The sequence below is a fragment of the Crocodylus porosus genome, unplaced genomic scaffold (assembly GCF_001723895.1).
Source record: "Crocodylus porosus isolate Cpor-Errol unplaced genomic scaffold, CroPor_comp1, whole genome shotgun sequence".
In the NCBI taxonomy this organism is placed as follows: Eukaryota; Metazoa; Chordata; order Crocodylia; family Crocodylidae; genus Crocodylus; species Crocodylus porosus.
The window spans coordinates 85,133,833-85,155,700 of NW_017728943.1; the positions used below are offsets into that span (position 1 = coordinate 85,133,833).

General features: G+C 40.2%; 1 protein-coding gene across 1 annotated transcript in view; it reads right to left on the reverse strand.

Moving 5' to 3' along the window:
- Positions 1-312: 312 nt before the first annotated feature.
- The window catches only part of CRIM1 (cysteine rich transmembrane BMP regulator 1), a gene marked incomplete at its 5' end in the record, with an annotated part of 383,203 nt that continues 361,647 nt past the window's right edge, over positions 313-21,868 (reverse strand). Inside the window, 4 exons of the mRNA XM_019548604.1 lie at positions 313-1,232; positions 8,096-8,283; positions 15,972-16,094; positions 17,187-17,381. Coding sequence (XP_019404149.1) covers positions 1,056-1,232; positions 8,096-8,283; positions 15,972-16,094; positions 17,187-17,381 — 683 coding nt within the window. The remainder of the gene's footprint in view (positions 1,233-8,095; positions 8,284-15,971; positions 16,095-17,186; positions 17,382-21,868) is intronic.

The following is a 21,868-nucleotide window of genomic DNA, read 5'->3' on the forward strand; positions in this document are numbered from 1 at the left end:
TAAATAAGAACAACAACAGGAAAAACCTTATACCAGTTTCTTTTTTACTCTCTCGTTTAAGCAAGAGCTTTGTCCAACAAAAATAGTTTTTCCTTCTTCTCTATTGAAACGGTATGAACAACCAGAGATTAATACAAAATAACAAACAAAAACAAGACAAACAAACAAACAAAGCCCCTGGAACTGCATGGTGTTCTTGACTTTTCCTTTCTTCCTTCAATACTGTTGTCAAAAGATCCAGTGCTCATATCAGGAATTACTTATGCCTCAGTCATCTGCTAACTCTGCCAAAATCTGGCCAATCAGCTTTTGAAGAAAACAAAACATAACAAAAACAAAAAGCAGCACAAGGTATAATTTTATACATCCTTAATAAACCCACCCTTTATATTCTGCTATAACCTCTTTCTTGCTATATTGTTAACTACTGTAGCTTCTTGTCATATAGAAAAATATTTGCAGCTACACCATACCTGTGATGTGACAGGTTCTGTTCTAGGAGTATATTATTGTAGCAACAGCTGAAAAAAAAAAAATCAGACCTTTTTGTTGGTTGTTTTTTCACATGGGTTTAGGCTTTGCTGCAACAAATGCAGTTTTAGAGCAACAGGAAAAGCCACCCTCCTGATGCTTGGCAATGCCCTTTGTGTGTTTTCTCTTCAAGCCAAGCTTGACCAGCTTTTCTTCTTCAAAAAAACTTCCTCTCACGTCACCACCCAGCCCCACCCCAAATTCGCCCCCTTCCAAACAATCTCTAGAGCTATGTTACAAGCAAATAAATCTTCACAAGTTTTAAAACTTTGGTTCTAAGAAAACACTTGGTCAGTTATTTCAAGGAAAAGTGGGAATGCTTGTTCTGGCACATTGCAGGAGTCAGAGCCCATCCCAGTAAGGTCTTAGAGCTGTACATGAAGTCACAAATCCAATACAATCCACTAAGCAAGTGCACAATTCTAGTTTTATTTTAATAGCAGACTCAGTCTCTCTCTCTCTCTCTCGCGTGCGCGCTCTCTCTCAATTTCTCTCTCTCAAATCCTTGGCAAGGATGAAATTTTTCAAACTGTTTGATAGAAATTATCTGCCTGTAGGTTGTTCTGTTTTTGCATGCTGTAGAATCCACTGTATCTTGAATCCGGGTCAGCAATTCTTAGCATCCTTTGAGAACTGTCCACCTGGACCATTGTACCTTTCTTGCAGTCCACATATACCAGCTGATTATTTAGGCAAGAAGGCTGTTTGAAAAAAAAAAAAAAGACAGAATATAAAAACCCAGTTCACACATCCTTTTCATATGCTTTCCATAGCAGGAGAGTGAGAAACTTTTGTGGCTGAGAGTTCACAAAAACAAAAAAACAAATTAAAGTTATTTCTTTGTTATAAAATGTCCAACTCTTGCAATACTTCAAACTTGCATAGATTAAGGAAATGATCAACAGGAACAAGAGCGTTAGGCCTGCAGGCATACAGCTGGGAGCAGAAGTTGGCAAATTAACCATTTGAGCACTGACAGACGTGCAGCTCTCCAGTCTAGCTCACAGCACTTCACAGAAAACGCCATAATTTAGATCGGGGTGGGCAAAATATGTCCCACCAGGCAATTTTATTTGATCCATGGGTGCCCACCAGCTAACTGTACCCTTCTTAGCCTGCATGCCTCACTCCCACCCTCATGTGTGGAAGGGCCTGGTTCAGCCAGCTTACAGTTTCTGGGAGGGGCTGCTGTTGCCACTGCTGCAGCTGCTAGAGGACCTGCTTGGCTTCTCCAGCATCCAGCGGTTTCTCATCATTTCCCTGCTGCAGCTACTCACTCAAGAGAGCAGGTAAGGATGCAGCGGGGGTGGGAGGAGCTGCAGCTGGGCAGGGGCAGGGAGCACGGGCCTGGCAGGAGCACAGTACCCATGATAAGGGGGACTGCAGGAGTGTGGAGCTCAGGTGGGCAGAGGATGGGGACCCTACTACACACTCCCCCGCCACGGTACACAGGCCCTGCTCCCAGTGGCAGCAGCAGCAGCAGGCCCTTGGGAGTGCTTGTGACTCACGCAGGTACTACTGCCCAGTGCTGTGTGGCTTCAGCCAGAGCTACACACGATGGTGAGGAGTGCACCCAGGCTGGCCCTCCTCTGTCATGTGGGACTCCCCATAGTGCATGTGCAGCGCCTGGCACTCATGTGCCCCAGTATGATGGCGCTGGCTAATTCCCCTACTCCCTGCCGCTGTGTGCAAGTCCCGGGGCTCTACTGGAAATGGGCAGCAGTGCCTGAGTGGACCATGAGTGCACCAAGGGCCCACCGCCTGCTGCTGCTGTGACTGACAACAGATGCTGTGAACTGTAGGAAGGACTCTCCACACCCCCCGACTCTTCTTCACACCCCACAAAATGCACATACCCACACCCTGCCCCTGCAGCCCCCCACATATACACACATCCCCATGACATACCTTACACCCCCCACACAGCCAGACCCTCTCACAAACCACACTCCTCCCCCCATGCATACTATAAACAAGCCCACGCTCCCAACCACATCCCACATACAATATATAAGAACATTGATGAGCTGTTATGCAATCACCTCTATACACACTATACAAACACAAATCATGACAAAAATATTTTCTGTAATAAAATCAAAATATATTATAGTAGGTGTTTGTGACTTTTAGTATATGAATTTTTTTTCTGTTTCCATGATGGCAGTACCCCCTCCCCCAAGGAATACTTCTGGGGGCAAATGGAAGCACTTCCTGTGGCAAAGGCCAGGGGTTAGGGGTGGGACTTCTAAAGGTCACCTGTCAAGGGGTGGAGCTACCCTTGTGGCCCTCCAGGCAAAATAACTGCCCACCCCTGAGTCAGACCAATCCTCCTGACCCAACCAATGTTAATGATTGGATTGGTAGAGTGGGGGATTGAACTCCATTTTGGAGGCAGTCCACTGTGTGTCTGCAGTCTCTTACCCCTCGCCCTGTTGCAGGATGAGAAGGGGAGAAGGCAGGGGAGGGAGATCCATTCTTCTTATTTTTAAATATTATAGAACTGACTACAGACTGCCATCTCACAGTGTCTGGCTGCCCAGTTTAAGGCAGCTAACTTTCTAATGCATTTCTCCAGCATCAGAAGACTTAAAAATTAAATGTTGTTAATGGTTCAAATATTTGATTCCCTACTGTGATAACAGTACCGATGGCTATAGGGGCAGATCCAAGATTTGGCAAAGGGGGATGTAGGGGGACCAGGCAGGGTGAGGGATCCCACCCTCCCTATCCATCACTGCTGCTGCCACTGTCCCCAGCTGAGCCCAGTCCTCATCCAGATTGGCTGGAGCAGGCATAAGTAGCTTTGGCACAAGTTTCCCTGCCCCAGGGCAGAGGGGAAAGCAGCAGCAGCAGGTAGAGGTGGGGACTATGGGAAGGGGAGCAGATGTACCTCTGAGTATGAAGTGGAAGGGGGGTTGGATTCTTATGTGCTTTGGGAATTTAAAAAAAATCCCCAGAAGCTCTCATGGCATGGTCCAGTTCAAAAGAGGGGGTGCCACTGCACCCCTTCTGGATCTGCCCCTGAATGGATATAACCTGTTGCTAACTGGTTTAACAGAATCAAAAGTTTAGAGGATAAATTAAATATAGTAATTTTAGTACTTCTTAATTTTAGAAATGTTTTAAATATTTTTGCACAGCTCAGAAATTAAACAGAAAATCCTGGATTAGATGGAACTATTTACATCATGATGTTCAATAGAGAGTCATACAGCATACAGTAAACATCTGCCAACTCAGATAAATGTCAAAGAGAAGGTACAGCATTTACCAGACCTGAAAACTATTTACTGTGGACATAATACTCTCAACTACACAAAATTGATATTACAATAGGGGAAAAATTTAGATGAAGACATAGCTTTAGTTGTAGAGATCAGATAAGAAGTGACTGGGTTTGAATCTGTGCTTGTCCTAACAGATACATCTGAAAACAGGTTTTGTTCAACAAATCTATTTACTGTTTTACAGCTTTTAAGGATACCTATTTAAATAGGAAAGAAACTAATATTAATGTGGTCTCATACTACTAGAGAGCAAAAAGGTTTCCCAGGTTTTTTGCGCTTCATTTTTTAATATTTTAGCATAACTTGTCTTAAATGAATTATTTTTCCCCCCAGTCTGAAAAAATAGAAGCCTTTTTTGGTTATGTTACATTTTCCCATTTAGCTGTATTCTTTTATATCCTTTCATTTATCATACAGGCTTCCGCTTTGGTGTGTTGAATTACTTCTTAATATTAAAACTGAATGCTTTATTGTACTGAGTTATTCTGCAGAGTTTTGTTTTTTTTGGATATAAAGTGAAACATCATTTGTGTAAGAGTATATTTTATTGTCAGTGTTCCTGCAATTATTCCTTCTCATTTTGCTTTCTCCAAATTGGTTGCCCATGGTTCAAGGAAGTGGCTTGTGTTTTCTATTTAAAAACTGTCAGTGTCTGGGGGGGAAAAAAAACCATGATTTAGCTGTGTGGCTCAAGTGACTAAAACACTGAAGGCAAGATTTCAAAAAGAACAACAGATCAAAAGCTGCTGATCTGGGCAATCTGATTTATTACTATTATAAAGGACTTCCTAATTAATTTATCTCTCAGTATGATTGCTCATGTGTTTATACTGTGAGAATTATTAATACATATGGCTTAAAGCTGGCTGCACTGCAATGTACTCAATGTGTCTAGGTAGCTAGGAAAATCCTGTCCCACAAAGCAAGTGCAATGGGCATTGAATTATTAGAATACTAATGACAAAGAGGAGACGCAAGACTATGCCAAACAAAATTGCCAGAAGGCAAAGGGAAGCATCAAATATTAGGATTGTAATGACTATGAGCCAGGGCAGTTATTTGCATTCTTGTCTGATGTGCACATCATTACACACATGTGCATGCATGCATACATACACAAGCACAAATACATATTTAAGAATGATTGTGAAAGAGGAGAAGAATACATGGCAAACAATGGTGGTATTTAAGTACTGCTGTTGATGTGCTCCTTAAGGAGTAAAGCATGGCATGAGTACCTTTCCATAAATTGAATTGAAGCTCAAGATGGTTCCTAGTTGTCTACACTTATTAGTAAGTATCCCAACACCCAGCAGACAGCAGGAGGAAGAATCAGAAGGTTACTGGAGGAAGCAACTCTCAGGACAAGATGTTTTATGATAAAGATCTTTAATAAACTTTGACCCTTTGTGAATTCACAAATCTACAAAGAAGAGCTTGCCTACAAATGGCTTCCACATTCTGCCTGGAATGTATTACATACTACAGTGCTGCTATAGACTGAAACAAAGATGCTTCTATAATAAATAAGAATGAAGAAATAGATTTTTTTCTAACTATTTTTCTATTAAAACAAGATTTCTGAGAGATTAACTATATAGCAATTCTGATCTGCCACTTTTGTGCTCTTGTTCACACAAATAATATTAAATAACCCTTCCAATTTGGGAATAATGGTACCAGAACCTGGCATCTAAGTGGTAACACCTTACCCTACAGCAGGACTCCTGCTAAAGTCCGGAGGCTTAGTTATGGAGCAAACTGGTCTTCCATGTAAAGAAAGTTCAAAATATGGTCCTATAAGGAATTAAATTATTCTTTTGTAAAAAACAAAACAAAACAAGGTTATTCTTTTAAATATATAAGGACATTTCAAGTGACATGACGGCAGGGAATTAACAGAGCAAAGATCTGCCATTTTAAAATTCTTCTGTGCTAAATTAGGAAAGGTGTAGCAGTACTGAAGTTCCTGCAAAGGAGGCAGCAAATGCCCCTGAAAGGAAGGCCTGCTCTTCTTTCCAGCTTCAGGGGATTGAGCCCTGCCTCAGTGTTCTTTTTTCCCCAATATTTCTGGCCATTTTCACTTAATAGCATTTCACTGAACCCCTATATATGCTGTAATACTTGCATCTTGATTGTAAGGAAAGAGAGAATAGGTACAGCTAAAGGACAGAAGACATACGTACGACAGAAGGCTGTGGTGGGACTACTGAAGAGAGAGATCAGGTCAGAGGAGGGGCAAGGAACCATGGATAAAAGATAGTAAAATAAGGAAAGTAAATAGGAAGTAAAGAAGAAAGACTGCAAAAAGGAAAGAGAGAGAAATAGTAAGGCATGATGTGACCTAGAAACTCCAAGAATCAATCCATTGGAGAAAGGGACTCCATAGAATCAAAATCACTGGCTTCAGCAACTCATACTTGCTCAAAAATATCTTCTGGCATATGATTTTGTTCAGTGGAAGCAATGTAAAAGGAATAAATACATGGGAACAGATGATTAGTTTCTGTAATGACTATGCTTGAAAGATGAAAAAGAATGACCCTCATTCAAAATGAGCGCTTGGCAAATAACTCCTGGCTTTTGCTTATGGGTATTAACATCAGTTAGGCTGTACAAATACTTCGTTAATAACTTTTTGCTTTTTTTTAAGCTTAACAGTGAATTGTCTTGCAGTTGATCAGTGTTTCACCAAAACTGGGGTCAGGGTAAAAATCTTTCCATCCATCAGCAGGAGTTACAAACTTCTGTCCTCTAAGATATTATCCATTTTCTCATTTTTCTAAAATACTTCTTTTGGACAGTGCTCTGTGATTGAGGTCTGTTGGAAAAATTCTGTTCTTCTTACATGACTGACAAGGTAATGAACAAAAACACCATTCAGGTTTAAGAGCCATGGACTGTCACGGTCCATATAAAGAGTTGAAATTGAACTTAAACAGAGATTCTTTGTTATGTTTGAATAATGTATATACTCTCAAAATTATAGCAGTTACTTTCAGGTACAGAACGATTCTTCTGAAATTTACAGTAAATTCATTAGTTAGCTTTTGAATTTTAATACCAGTCCTTTAAGACATTTCAGATATTGCATCAGACTCTTCTGTCTCAAATGATCATAAATGGAATAATGTAGATTCTTTAAGCTTCCCTGCATTAAAACTCCCTAAAAATGAATGCACTGTCTGAATTGGAAGATTTTACGGCTTACTGGACATTTCTGGCATTGTTGTTTTTAACCAGAAGTTTTTTTTCACCCCCAGTAGCTATGGAAGATTACTGTTCTAGAGAATTCTACCAAGAAATGACATTTTTCAAGATGGTTGCCACCTACTATTTTTGTCATTGGAGAAGAAGAAACAGGATGCTCTCAGAGATTCCTAGTAGTCCTAGTTTTTTTCTCAAAGAGCATGATGGGGCAGGTCAGCCATTTTAAAAGACTGTAAAACTATCATCAGTTAATGACCATTTAATGACATAGTATTTCTAGTTAAATAATTTATTCATTCATAATATGCTAATACTGAGGCGTACCAACGGCTTTTGTACCAACAGCTTTTGTTCTGTATATCTTTATATGGTAAAGTTGTGGTCCATATAATAAATTAGGATGAGATACACTTGCTTGGTCTATGGTGTGTAGAAATGAATGGAGTGTTGGTGAACTAGTATGAAATAAGACTTTAACACCGAAGTCAAAATTAAGTTTTTCTGTGCAACCACAACTATGATTTTTTTATAGTGTTTCAAGTGTTTTTTCACTATTAATTTCCAAGTTTTCATACAATTTCATTTTTATAATTGCAATCAATAATAATGATGTTTAATTTATATTTACTTATACCCCAAATGTGTCTTAGAGGTTTCTGTCTTAGCAGTATAGATGGCAGTTAGCAGAAAATTTGAAAATGTTTTGATACATACACATAATAACTATCCTTTGAGGGCAAATTTAAAGTAGATGAGAGCTACAGTAACTGTGCCAACTATGTACACAGAAGAATCTCTGACTGCAGATTTGTTTGTCTGCTGATCTTGGTTCTTGCTCCTGAAAATTCATATTGAGCGGCAAATTGGTGATTTTTATTTGACATTACACAATAAATAATTTATTATAACAACTGAGTACAAGTGTCAAAAAATAATGCAACATGGGTTGAGATGCAGGGAAAAAATTAAGTTGACATTAAATTGATTCAAATGTACCTAAAATACACTCCAGGTAATCTCCTGTTTTCAGAAATGGAGACATACAAATAAAAGTTTCACTGTACCTTTGTTGGGGCTTTGTAGCAAGACACAGGTATCCACTGCTTTTTCTGATTGACAAGCAGAAGGGCTATTATAAGAATCAGGGCAGTCATGATAGGAACTGTCACCCAAGCAACAGAGCTGAGAGATGTATCTTCATTTGGTTGTGGTCCTTTGCCTTCTCTGTAATCGCTCTGAAGATGACTCATGTCTGAAAGGTATGAACAAGAACATTTGTTAGTAGTAATAAATCTTACGTGATCTTGATCTGTCTGGATCATAAACAAGAATAGGATTATAAAAGTACCAGCCTTAGCACCTACCAGTATTTTGGCTTCGTGCTTTTTTCCCCTGATCTCTGTTTTGAAATGTTATCTTATACTGACTGGTGCAATCAACAGCCCTTATCTGGATATGATAATTGTATTTTCAACTGGAGACACCTGAACAGTCCGGGGCTTGGAATGGATTCAGTAGTTTATGGTGAAGGTACAGACCTGATGGAAGGATTTTAAGACTTGCCTATACCTATCATGAGCTCCAGGGACAGGACAAGTAGAAGTTGAGAGGGGAAATGAGCATCTGTTAACTCAGTTTTGTATGAACAAGTAACTGTGACTGGAACAGTAATTTGCCAAGTAGAATGACAGATGGCTTTTTTGTTCCATTTAACTGTGCTTTGTGCAATTACAGCGTATACATGGTGATACAGCACTCATTATCTGGCACTCTATCAGTTCTTAGTTTGGTATAAAAATCTCAAAAAGCTGCAATGTTTCACAATATGGAGCCAAAGCACACGTCAGATCTGTTAGCTCATATTTACTTTACATAGCTAGGCTTTTTGGTCGCTCTGGAGATGGGGAAGAAATGTTATTTTTGCACAGCTATTCATGTATGTGCGGATATACTGATATAACTATTTTTACATCTCTTTCTCTCTTTATATATAGACAGATAATCACAAGAATAATTGTTATTTATTATTAATTTATCTGACTGGTAAACCACTATATACATACACTATCCTTTCATGTTCATCCTCTTCTAAATATTGTAGCTGCTGGGAATAGAAAGGTAGTAAGAGCACCTTTATCTCTTTTGATCAGGTTTCATTTCCGTCAGGTATATTTTCTTTTTATACACCTTTTGAGTTTTTATTTCTTTTGGGGGCTGGGTCCTGCCAATTCGTGATCAATGTAGGGTCCAGAAAGGATGCAAAGGTAGTTCCACAGCATCTATTTATTCCTCAAATCCTGGTTAAATAAAACCTTTCATATTGTATTTTTTATAGCATCGGGATAAGAATAGGCCTATTTTGATGTTGTCCATTTTATGTTTCAATTGTCTCCTGCTAGGAAATAAGTTGGAAGAGTTTCTGTGAAGATAGAAATCTTCTGCATAAGAAATGAATCACTGTATTACATCACTTGCTGCTTAGTCTAGCAGAGCAGAGCATGCCATAAGCAGTATATAGACACACACACAGAGCTATATTATAGTTTGGACTGTGTACCCACAGAGAGAGAGAAACTTCTCAACTCAAACCCTTGTATGGGTATTTAAGCTTTTGGTCCAGGTATGCCAGGTAAGCAAGTTTGGCTTCTGTGCTGAGCAAGGTATCAAAAAACTTGTATTTTCCTAACAGTTAATCTGGTGAGAGGGTTCATGCCTTTACATTCCCTCAATTGCTATAGGAATGCTGGAGATTTTCTTTGCTAGGATGATGATTTCAGAGTATTTTCAAGTGACCATCCCTCTCCCCTCTCACTGCCACAAGTTAAGTCCTCTTAACCCTGTATTATTGCACCTGGAGTGATTTTTTTCCAAATCATCTTTTTTCCCCTGATGGCATGTGTTCATGTTACACCTTTCCCTGTTTATTTTCTTCTTTTGATGTGGTGGCTGTCCTTGAGATGATTCTTTTCTCATCTTTTCCTATATTTGATTCCACTTTAACTACCTACTTTTTTATCGTACTATAATATAGAGATAATAGCACTTACTCTCTTCAGGGAATGGCAAGAATACATACATTTAAAGACTCAGAGGGGCTTAGATACTACAGTAATATGGACCATGAAACACCTAGAAATTTATTTCTTTTAATACTGTATCAGTTTTATGGGTAAATTTTTCATTTCCTTCTTTTATCTCTTTGAGAGATTGGATTACAGTAGATAAAGCCTTTGTTTCTTTCATTTTTTTCTGTAGCTTTAGCCACTATATTTGTGCCTTTTGTGGCCATTTCTCACTAAGTTTCCTACTACCCTTTTTTTGCTTTTTCCTTGGGTGAGAAATGCTCTTTGTCAGTCATTTTCTCTGTGTTAGAAAGAACAGAAATTTTAGTACCTTCACAGACTCAAGCCTGCTTATTTAGCTAGATTTTTTGCTGGAGAGACATTGAGACTCCTTTCATGTGCACTTCAGTTGCACACTGGAAATTCTACTTGCATTTATTTTAATTCATCAAGCCAAGTATTTTGCTATGATTCAGGCCACATAGATTATCCGAATTTATCTCTTCACTTATCTCACCTTTTTAGGTAGTGTCTGAAAAAAAGAAACAAATATTGCAAGTATATGATATAATAGTACATAAATTGACAAATGTGTGCTCTGTAAGACCAAAGTGTTGGGGTTCCAGAGTTGAGGACTGTTCACTGAAAATGTCAATGCTGAGTCTCTCCTGATTAAAGTAAGGAACTGGATTTCAGAGTCTAAGGTCTCACTTGTTTTAGCACGTACATGTTAAAATCCCTCAAATGGAAGATCCTCAGTTGTTATATGAAACTGAGTGATTCCATACTATGGGGCCACTAAGATCTCTTTATGGCAATTCAGATTTTCATGGAATTGGAGCCTGTATCCATAGCATCTAGGGCTGTTTGAAGAGGTGCATGCCACAAATTGATCTTCAGTAAATTGAAGTCCTCCCTGTTGCCTTGTGGAAGACTTTCTATGAATTTACTCATGGAAGTCTAATACAGATAGTCTTATTTTGCCAACAGGGTTTTCTAATTAGTGGCTCTTATTTAGATGGTGAATCATTTTTCTGTCTAAACAAATTTTTCAGGCTTCTTGTCTTTTGACTGTATTCTGTGTTTACTTTGACCATAGAAACAATCAATGAACCTAGCATGCAATGTAAAATTATCCAAAAACTTAGGAAGGAACGTAGTAGTGATGGACTGTCTGTTCTCTTTGATGCTGGTGCCAGAGAGGCAAGCATCCTCCATTACAATTTATATACTTTACTGATGGGCTCTGCAAGACATCAAAGTAATGGGGCACACAGCAGATCCCAAATCGTGTGTGATTCTTGTTCCCCTGGAATCCTCACCTAGGATCTCCAATGTGTTCTGGAATGTCTTACAGTCACCTGAGGTAGAAGTAGATGACACAAGGACTAGATCTTTATCCAGTGATGATGAGAGTATTTGAGCCAGGACAGGTTGATACTCTGTTTGAAATTCCTCATTAGAGCCATCTGTTCATTTGCGAAATGACCAGGCTGAAGTGACTGAGTAACTTCACTCAGGTGAAGGAGGGGGAGAAAGGAAGCGTAGAGCAGCAAATGGTTTTCCAGGGGGAGTGGGATACTAGGGAGCAGCATACCTCCTTCAGCCTATTTGCTTATGGCAGTGGTTTTCAACTTGTGGTCTGTGGACCTCTGGAGGTCTGCAGACTATGCCTAAAGGGTCTGCAAAAGAAGACTATGATCAATCAAAAGTATGTGAGTACCCACACTTAAAATGAAGAGGGGTCTGTATTTCCATTCAAACTTGTATAGGGGTCTGCAGATGAAAAAGGTTGAAAACCACTGACCTAGGGTATTGAAAATCAACTTTAGATTCTCTCTCAGACTTAAACTGAGCTAAATATCTGGACTCAAAGGATTAAGTCAGTGACATCTCTCTACTACCTTAGAAGCTGAAAAGGAGAATGATTTTTTTCTTATTTAAAAAGAAAAGGAGCTGTACCATATTTTTCTTATGCTGTGGCTAATGTTGGCGATGTACACATTACTGGTGTTGGAGCAGTCATGGGGAAGGCACCTTTACCTCTCTTAATAGTGGAAAGTCTGGTACTGATGAGACAGTAGATTTTTAGATGTTATTTAGGATTTTAATATGGAATGTTTTGATGCTGAGGACTGATTTTTTTTGATGGCACTGGTACCAGGGGAGATGGTTTCAAATAGATTGGGGTTAGAAAACTAGTACCAGGAAATTTAAATAGTACTGAGGGAGCCAAAGCTTAAGATGTGGTGACAGATGCTTGTCTGGATGTATTTTAGGCTTAGTACTACCCTTTATCTGTAAGACTTGAAAGGATTTGTGGCTTCTTGAGGAAGAGACCGAGGACTGAGATCTCTTTTTCTTGTGGTCCCAGTGCTCCTTCCTCTTCTTGTTGCCTAAGGTTTTACCAGACAAAACTAGACCTTTAGGAGTGGCTACTTCAATGCCCTGAAGTGAAGGGGCAGTCAAGAATGCTTTTAGGTAATGAATTCTCAGAAATTGTTGCTTTAGGCCTCTCAGGGCTTGGAGGTATATACAGTGACCTCTCCAATAAGAGAATTTTCCCTATCTGTGGGGGATGGGGCCTGTGTGATTTTGAGACTTGACAGCAGCCGAAGCTCTGAATCAGATTTGGCCAAATCCATTTGGGAGAGTGATTCGAATCACTGAATTGAATCACTGTCCCCCGACTCAGCTGGATCTGAAGCAAATACTAGCTGCTTTGCACAGGCCTACTGCATACTATGCAGCAGACCCTGCCTCTTAATTCCTGGTCCCACAAGGAGCTCCATGGGTCAAAAGAAATGGCTCACTTGGCTGGGTCTTGCCGTTGGGCTATACTTTTGACATCTCAGTTTTAGGAAATGTTTTACGCTTACTCCACTTCTGGACACACTGAGCATTGGAGAGCCATCACTGTGAGACATTTTAGCTTTGTATAAGAACAATTTTTAAAGCCTAAAGATTTGTGCTAATTGTTATGACTGATCACAATTTCAGAGCTAAATCCCTGGAAAACAAAGAAGCTAATTTCCTTCTAAACAAAAAAGGAAACTTTAAAACATCTTAATTCTAAAACAAATAACTAGCAATTAAGTACTAATTACAATGTTTTGCATAACAAAGAACTGCAGTGAAAGACGAAGCTGACACTGCAAGTTTCCATTCCTAGCCCTGGGAGATGAGCAGGAACTGAGAAGCAGTTGGGGTCACTTATCTTAGTTAGAAGCACAACGATACTCAGGTCATGGGCATATCAGCCAGTAAATACTGCTGGCCAAAAGCTGAGGGAGGTAGTTAGCTGTGTTAGTCTGAAGTCCAGAAGAGGGCAGGCTAGAGATGAACCTTGCAGACTAAGCAGAGTACAAGCTTTTATGAATTCAAGCTCACTTCATTTAGATTCATCAGACAGCATCTGATGAAGTGAGTTAGAGTTTATTGAAAGCCTATTTATATATATTACTTAGCCTGTAAGGTTGATATGCACCCTGCCTTCTTCCAAAAGAAGCTGGCCACATGCAGTAAAATATGTATGGAAAACATTTAAAAAAGTGTGTTTTTTCTTTTTACAGTTGTGCAAGTTTTGCTATTGCTGATTGTGGCTAAACAGCAGCATGTATATTTCTAGAAAGGAGTATTTTTTCCAGCAACCCACTGTACTGAATGTTTACTAAAAACTGTTAAGAAATACTGAGGACATTAAATTCAAGCAAAATATCAGCTCTACTAACATGAATATTCATTCAACTTCTTATGCAAAGCACCATTCATCACACCAGACACTTGTTCCATGGGACTGTTGGCATTTATCTCCCCCAGATGCTATGCTGGTACTACAAAGGCTGATATCCAAACCATTTTATGCAGACCGGTAATTCCACAGCTGAATGGAGATGGTTTGGATTCACCAGGCTGTTCATCACCTAGATAAGCTGTGATGAATAGAACTTTACAGATATTTTGATAGAAGGTTAAATTACCAAACTATAATTTAACACATGCATTTGGCTTTACTCAGAAAGCTATGCGACATGCATATAGCAGTTTCTGCATTAATGTTGTAGGCTCTGTGTCCTGACTATTAGTATGAATCAAAATATTTTGATATGTCTTCTGAAGCTAATGAACCCCAGACAAAAGTTGGTTATGACAGATTTATAGCTGTAGAAAGACAGGGCTCCTAGAGTGCATCATCATAGTACTATGTTGTCCTTTCTGGTTCTTTACTGAGTATCAGGTCAAAAATGAAGATTCCAGTCCTCATCTCTGGCTAGGGACAGAAGTTACACATAAACCGGTTTAAGTAACCAGAAACTGGTTTGAACTTGTAACAGAACAGACTTTCAGTGCAAATAAACCAGTTTCAAAATGGCTGAAACTGGTTTAAAATAAACCTGGTTGAATGTAGTATCAGACTGAACTGATTTGGGTCAAACCAGTTAATGAAACTTGTCCCAGAAATCATTCCTTGGTTTAAGTTAAATCAGAGTCCTCCAGCATGCTCTGCAGCCTGCTCCAGCAGAGAAGGGTTGAGGGGTGGGGTGTGGGAAGGCAGGGACTGCTTCCCCTTCCCCCCCGCCAAGCAAACCCTGGCTGGGGTGTGGGGCCATGGAGAGGGGTTAAATCTGCCTTCCCCCCCGCGAGTACAGAGCTGCCCTGCCCACTAAACTTACTGAAAGTTACTGCTGGCCGCAACTGTGGACTACAAATCCCAGAGTCGCATGGAAGCGGGAAGAGGAAGTGACGAGTAACCCTGCAGAGTCCTGCTGCTGTGATAGTGCACTGCAAATCACAGAGACTTCGGGGGCAGCAGGAAGAAGTGAACACACAACCCATGCTGGCTACGTGCCAGAAAGCCATGCCCTAGCGCCCACCCAGCTTCTGGCCTGAGCAACTGCAGGCATGCAACTGTATTTTTTGATTCAAAAGTAAATGTGTATTCAGTTGTTTCTCAGTTTAATCTCTGCATTAGACTAACCTGCAAAGACTGAATCAATTTAGCCTTAGGCTGTTTGACTGTCTGTACTTAGCCTGTGAGTTTAGCCCAAGGTACTCAAAGGGCCTTCCGTGTATGTGCGACTGTTAGTTCTCATGATAACTACAAGTTTCTGGAAATGGAACTTGTTGATCTCAACAATATGAATGTGTAGAAAATAGTACTTTCTCAGAATGACCCATACCAGCAGAATTTACCCTTGCATGGAATTAATGGGATATAAAGCTCAATATTTTCAGAACAAAATACAAACTTAATTCTTCCTTCAATAACTTCAATCAAACCACCTATTTGAAGAAGAAAACACCCATCATAGTCGGGGAGGGAGAGAAAGGTAAAGACATGTGTGTTGACTTTAATACATTTGTATAGTGGTCAACTGCAAGAACTTATTAAACAAACATTTTTGTTAAGTGCCCAGTTGTGCCATACTTTCTCAAGATGATACTGCCACTGAAGTCATTCATTCTTACTCTTACAAATAAGTACTACCTAATGTAAATGGGAGACTCAAACTGACTGAATTTAATACATTTTTATACAGTACTTTAATAGATTAAGTTTGCCAATATTTCTTATCAGAATCACATTACATAATTATATATTACAAGCTGAATCTTATTTAAAGGAGTATTTTTCTGCATTTAAGTAGAAATCGAGAGCATAGGCATGCATTTCCTGCTTACAGAAGCATATTAGGTATTTTGCTTCTACTTCAAAATGATAAATTGCATTATTTCTTGTATTTATCCTGCAGAAATTATGCCTAGACCTTTGTAAACATATTGAAAAGGCTAGTTGTTAGCTTCCTTCCTACATCAAATGAACATAAGGAGGAAGTACAGACCTTACAAAGTACAGTTAACTTCTGTCAGCTCTTACCTCTGTGGAGATGGACAATGTCATTTTCACTGGGTGTAGGCCAAATTGGTGCTTCAAGTTCATTATCTCCCCGGTGATTTGTTTTCTCAATAGGGATGTTGGTGGGCTCAGGTACATACATCTCTGCAAATAGGATAAATACATTTTTCATAAATCATAAAATCATCACCACTTTGCTCTACCTACCTGTGGGTTCTGGACTTTTTTGGATCGGTAGTCTTTTAACCCTCTGGATCTTGCTGCTACTTTGGAAGCCCTCATCATTACTGCTATCAATTCTTTTTTATTTGTTAGAGTATTTTTGCTTGCTGAACACATGTGGAAGGTTACAGGTTGCTGTTTATTTCATATTGTACAGGATACTACTGCTTGTAGCCCAGTGCTATTGTACCATTGAGAACTGTATGGAACAGCCCTCAGAGGTGGGGTTTTTTGGTCAAAATATCTTGTAGTAATATACTATGTCATAGTCCTTAGATTCCAAGATTCTGCTCCTATTAATCCTACTCTACCAACATTAAAGGCCAAGAACACAGCTGAACTTTCCCAACTGGTGTAGAGTTGTCTTAAACACTTCTTACTACAACCTCATTTGGAGTTCCTAATATTTGAGATATATAAAGGGTTTGAAAAGGGAAGAGCTGAAGCTCAACTCGCAGATTGTCTTTTAGAGGTTATCAACTGACAGAAATAAAAGTGCAAATCTGCAGTAATAAGTCAGGACCAGAATAAGGAAGTTGCAACAAATTCCTTTGTTGATTCACTTGGACATAGATAAGAAATTGCCCCATTATATCAAAAGTATGTTTTTTATAAAATCAGTTTGGGAAGAAATTCCCAATTGGTGGGGCAAAAGAAATGCCAGACACCTGTAGATCTACAGAGGAATACAAATATTTCTTCTTCCATTTGACCATCATGCTTTGCTTTCCACTCTTCTCCCAAAATTTATGAATAAGTCAGTTGGTGAGGAAAAGCAAGCAGTTAATTTTTTAATTCACAGTTTTCAGGAGCTATACTATTGTTCAGTGTTTGCCTATCTATAGTGAGTATTTAGTTCCTCAATTATCCTGTGCTGCTGTTTTTTGTGATACAAGAAACACTCCTGATATCTTCAATATGCAGCGCTCTGTATGAATCACAGCTTATGTAAAAAGCTGATTACAACCTTGGAAAACAACATAACTTGTCCAATTTAGGCTATGTTCTTATTACCTGGACACATGGGACAACAGCTTCCTTCAACATTGATGGGCTCTACACATGGGAGAGGTGGGCAACTGACAGTGGAGCAAAGGGTCTGACCCTGCAAACAGTAGCAATGTGTGCAGCTGTCAATGTCCCAACGTTCTTCGTCAGCATATGTTTTTCCATTGAAGTGGCACACCACCTTCTTCGGTACTGTATCTTCTGTTGGGAAAACATAGCTGTGATCACTTAAAAGGAAAAAAGTTAAAAAATAAGCAAACAAAAACAATCACCCTCATCCTTAACCCAACCCCATTCTCCCTCAGTGCTAACCAGCAAATAGAAACAAAATTATATATGTGCCTTTTCTGCTTCTTTGGTAAGGTACAGTTGGCCTGGATTTTTCATTTCTTTAATTCCATTTTTTTTTTTCCTTTTTCTCATTAAATTTTCAGGCCCTGTCTCAGTTGGAAGACTCTGATGTCTGGAAAAATAGTGAGGTGGTGACATCATAACAGTCATGACATTTAAAGTTAAGCTATTAAAAGGGCAAGGGATTTTTAGAGAGACTTTAAAAATTTACTGATTTCTATTAGTTGTATTAACACCTATTTAATTCCAATGCTGAGAGATATATATATACACACACACACACAAATAAAGTGAGTGCATCTGTCCTTGTCTATTGCACAGGCATTTACTCTCCAAAGAGTTTACTGCATTAATTTTCACTCCGTAGGCTGTGGAACACTTTCTGATTGCCTGCAGTGTTACTTCTGTCCTAGTAGTGAAACATTAGGAGGCACTTGTACACATTATGTGGTTTTAGGTCTTAGGTTTGCATTCTATGTCCCCTAAACTGAAAGGTGGGTTTTATTTTTCCAACATGGTACATATGACATTGTTCTGGTGGTTGCAGGCACCTGCTGAAGGCAGAAGTAGCAAGGGGCCTGATTCTTTTTTTCCCCCCCAGTGGAGCCTGCCCGCCTCTCTTGCAGCTGGGGGGGAGAACTAATCTGTCAACTTGCCCCCTGGCCACAGGAGAGGTGGGCAAGGCTCTGCATAAAAAAAGGATCGGGCCCCTCACTGCTTCTGCCTTGAGCAGGCTCCTGCAACCGGCAGGACTCCTGGGGCTGCCCGGGAACAAGCTGGCTTGCCCCTGGGGGACTGCAGGGAGGTGGCAGGAGGGCAGCTGGGTGTGCTGGCGGCCAGAGAAAGTGGCGGGGACGGTGCATGGGATGATGGAAGCCTGAACGGACTCCAGGAAGGAAGCAGCCCACCCAGGTATCTGTGTCCTGTTCCTGCCCTCTTCTCTAGCCACCAGCACACCCAGTTGCTTTCCTGCTGTCTCCCCATGCTGCCCCAGCAGAAAGTCAGCTCATTCCCGGGCAGCCCCAGGTGTCCTGCTGGCTGCAGGAGCCTGCTGAAGGCAGAAGCTGCGAGGGGCCTGATCCTTTCTTTCTGCAGAACCTGCCTGTGTCTCCTGCAGCCAGGGGGTGAGCTAGTGGCTGCAACTTTCCAAGTTCCAACATTGCAAACTAAACTACACTGGGATGTAGTTTAGTTTGCAACAATGGAAACTCATTTTGAACCACCAAAACTTTTGTACATGTAATGCCATTAAGTCATACAAAGGGAAATTTTCATCATGTGAGCATCATGACATTGTTGCATGTACAAGCACCCAGGGAGTTTTTAAGTAGTAGGTACTTCGTATTCTGAACACTCTTAGTGTTGACAGTACCCTTTTTATTGAGAATTAAAAATTAAATAGCATCTCTCTCCCCAAATACAAATTACATAGCTCTCTATGTTGATAGCTTCCCTTTTGTATGATCAAATGTGCAGAGGATACCAGACTTATGGGTAGTAAAAACAAACAAAACTGCACATTGCAAAGTGACCTAGTAATTAGGACAGTGGACATTATATTTTTTTCATGCAAACCCAATTGTTACCGAGAAGAAGAAATAAGTGTAGGTTCAAAATTTGGAGAATCTCCATTATAAAATGTGGTTCCAAATATTAAAGCACTTGCTAAATATTAGCTTAACATTAATAGACATTACATGTGGAAATTCACAGACACCAACAGTTGAATATATCCTTTAGAGTCACCTCTAAAATAAAATTATAAGGCTTATTAAATGATTTTGCTTGGCAGACCTACAGTTTACAGTTGTATTTATACTCTAGTGGCATCATGATAGACTGATATCATCCAGAGTGTCTGGGATAGTAGCCAGATGAGTAGTACAATACACCCAGACAAAGTAAATTGAAATGTAAAAAGGAGAAAAGCAAGAGGAAGTACTGCCAAGTAAACACTAATAAATATAAGAGGCTTGTTTTAGGTTATGTATACAGGTAATTCAAGCTATGAGCAATTCAGGTTATGATTTCTACAAATGTTAATGAAGCTACATTGCTCTTGGATGGAAAATCTTCAAAGTGAAAAGGGTGGGAAGGCAAGAGCAGTAAAAAGGCAGGTGTAATTTCTAGGGCTGTGCAAAGCTTTGGTCCCCGATTCGATTTGGCAGAGATTTGGCCTGGTTCGGTGGCTGAATCTCTGAATCAGAACCAAATCTGGGGACCCTTTAATCTCTCTCAATTGATTCGGAAAGATCTGGACATAGACACAGCTTTAAATGTTTTTTCTACATACCTCAAGGTACCAGGTGGCTTGTGAATGCTGTGATGGTGGGGTGGATGGAGCATCCCACAGAAGTGCGGTGGGGGGGTCCCCAGCGTGCTTAACAGCAGACTTGGAAGTAGACCAGAAGCCTCCCCCCGCCCCTGGCTTGGTGACTGGTGCCTCCTGGTTCTGGGAGGGCACCCAGGGTCCCCCTGCAGCCAATCGCTGAGGTGGGAGGGGACTCGGGGGAGGTGGGGGGGTGGACCCTGCATGCTTGGTGGCGGACCCAGAAGTGGACCGGAAGTACTTCTAGTCCACTTCCAGGTCTGCTGCCAAGTGTGCAGGGGGCCCCCCCGCATTCCTGTGGGATGCTCCATCCGCCCCACCATTGCAGTGTTCATGAGCCACACCTGGTACCTCAAGATATGCAGAAAAAATATTTAAAGGTGTGTCTATGTCTGAATCGCTGATTCTCTGAATCAGCATCAAATCTTCAGATTCAGCTGAATCAAATCAGGGACAGTGATCCGAATCAACAAATCAAATCACTGTCCCTGATTTGGGCTGAATCTGAATTGAATATGGCCTGTTTCGCACACCCTAGTCATTTCTCTGACAAGTGGAGCCCAAGAATGGGCTGTGCTAGTCAGAAGTGGATGGAGTGAGGGTGGCTATGAAACCCAGCTATTTGGTATATCCCCTAAGCAGACTGTTGACAGGTTCCTGTGGAGAGCTAAATGCAAACGAAAGCTTTGTGTCCATTGTGTCAAATATTGTTTTGCTGCTTGCAGCAAAACTATCTTGCCTCCTCCAGGACAACTGTTTTTGAGGGGCAAGCGGATAGGCTGCTGTGGTAAAGTATTACTTGGGTGGAATGCTAATTGCTCATCCTGGACTTGTTTAGGTGTTTACAAGTTTGTAAATGACACAGTACAATCAGATGAAATAAATGTAACCTGAGACATACAAGCAAGGGTGGCTGAAAAATGAGGTTGTAACCCAACGATTATGAAAGCATACAATGTGAAAAAATGCTAGTGAAGGATAAACCTCAATGTATTTTTCATTTCAGCTCATTTGAAAGACTGCATTTTGACTGACACATGAATCAACATGAAAGAGATGGAGATTGCTGTAATGAGTGAAAGCTTGGAAGAGATGCACAGGTAGGAAATAACACACAAAAGGACCCCTTTCTTCTTGCAGCTTCCACTGGCACCGATGAAAGAAATTTGTCATGGCCAGCCATTAATGAAAGAAGAAAATAAAACCTGTCCAAAACAAGTACAAGTAAGACTTTATTTTCTCACTTATTAAATATCTATTTGTCTCCTGTAATCTAAGAGAAGTTTGTCCTCATAAATTAAGTCTCTCTATGTTGAGTATAAAAAGTAAATTTTAGAAAATATTCAACATACAGAAAAAAGAATACAACATTCAGGGGAAAGGATCTAGGGCCTGCAAACAGGAGTCACTGAACTTAAATCTATACGACGTCTTAAGTGTATAATATATCTAGTGTTTAGAAGCTATCATAGTCTGGAACCAAAAACGGAATGGGGGGCTGGGGGAGGGGGTGGAACCCATTGTGTTGTGGAAGTCAGAACAACTTGGGAAGGTTCTGGTCCTGAGGATTTTGCCTACCAGATGATTTTTCAACTGTTGATTAAAGACCCTACAATAAGAGTGCTTCAGAAATCTCAGGAAGTCATTTCAGAGCAGAATAACAGGAAACATATGAAAGCAACATTTTAAGATATAAACAACAAAGAAAACTGAAAGCTGCCAACAAGAGACATTTTTTATAAACGTTCCAAGTTTTTGTTTTCCCCTGATGCCTGCCCCACATTCATATTAGCAACAGCAAGAAAACAATCTGTAGCCAAAGGAACTAAAGTTACCATACTGCCTCTTTTGTGGACCCTATCTTCAAAAAGGGAAAAAAAGAGGACCCGGGAAATTACAGACCAGTTAGTCTTACCTCAATCCCGGGTAAGCTCTTTGAAAAAATTATCCTGGCACACATCCAGGAGGGCCTTGCGGGGGAATGCATGCTCAGGGGCAACCAACATGG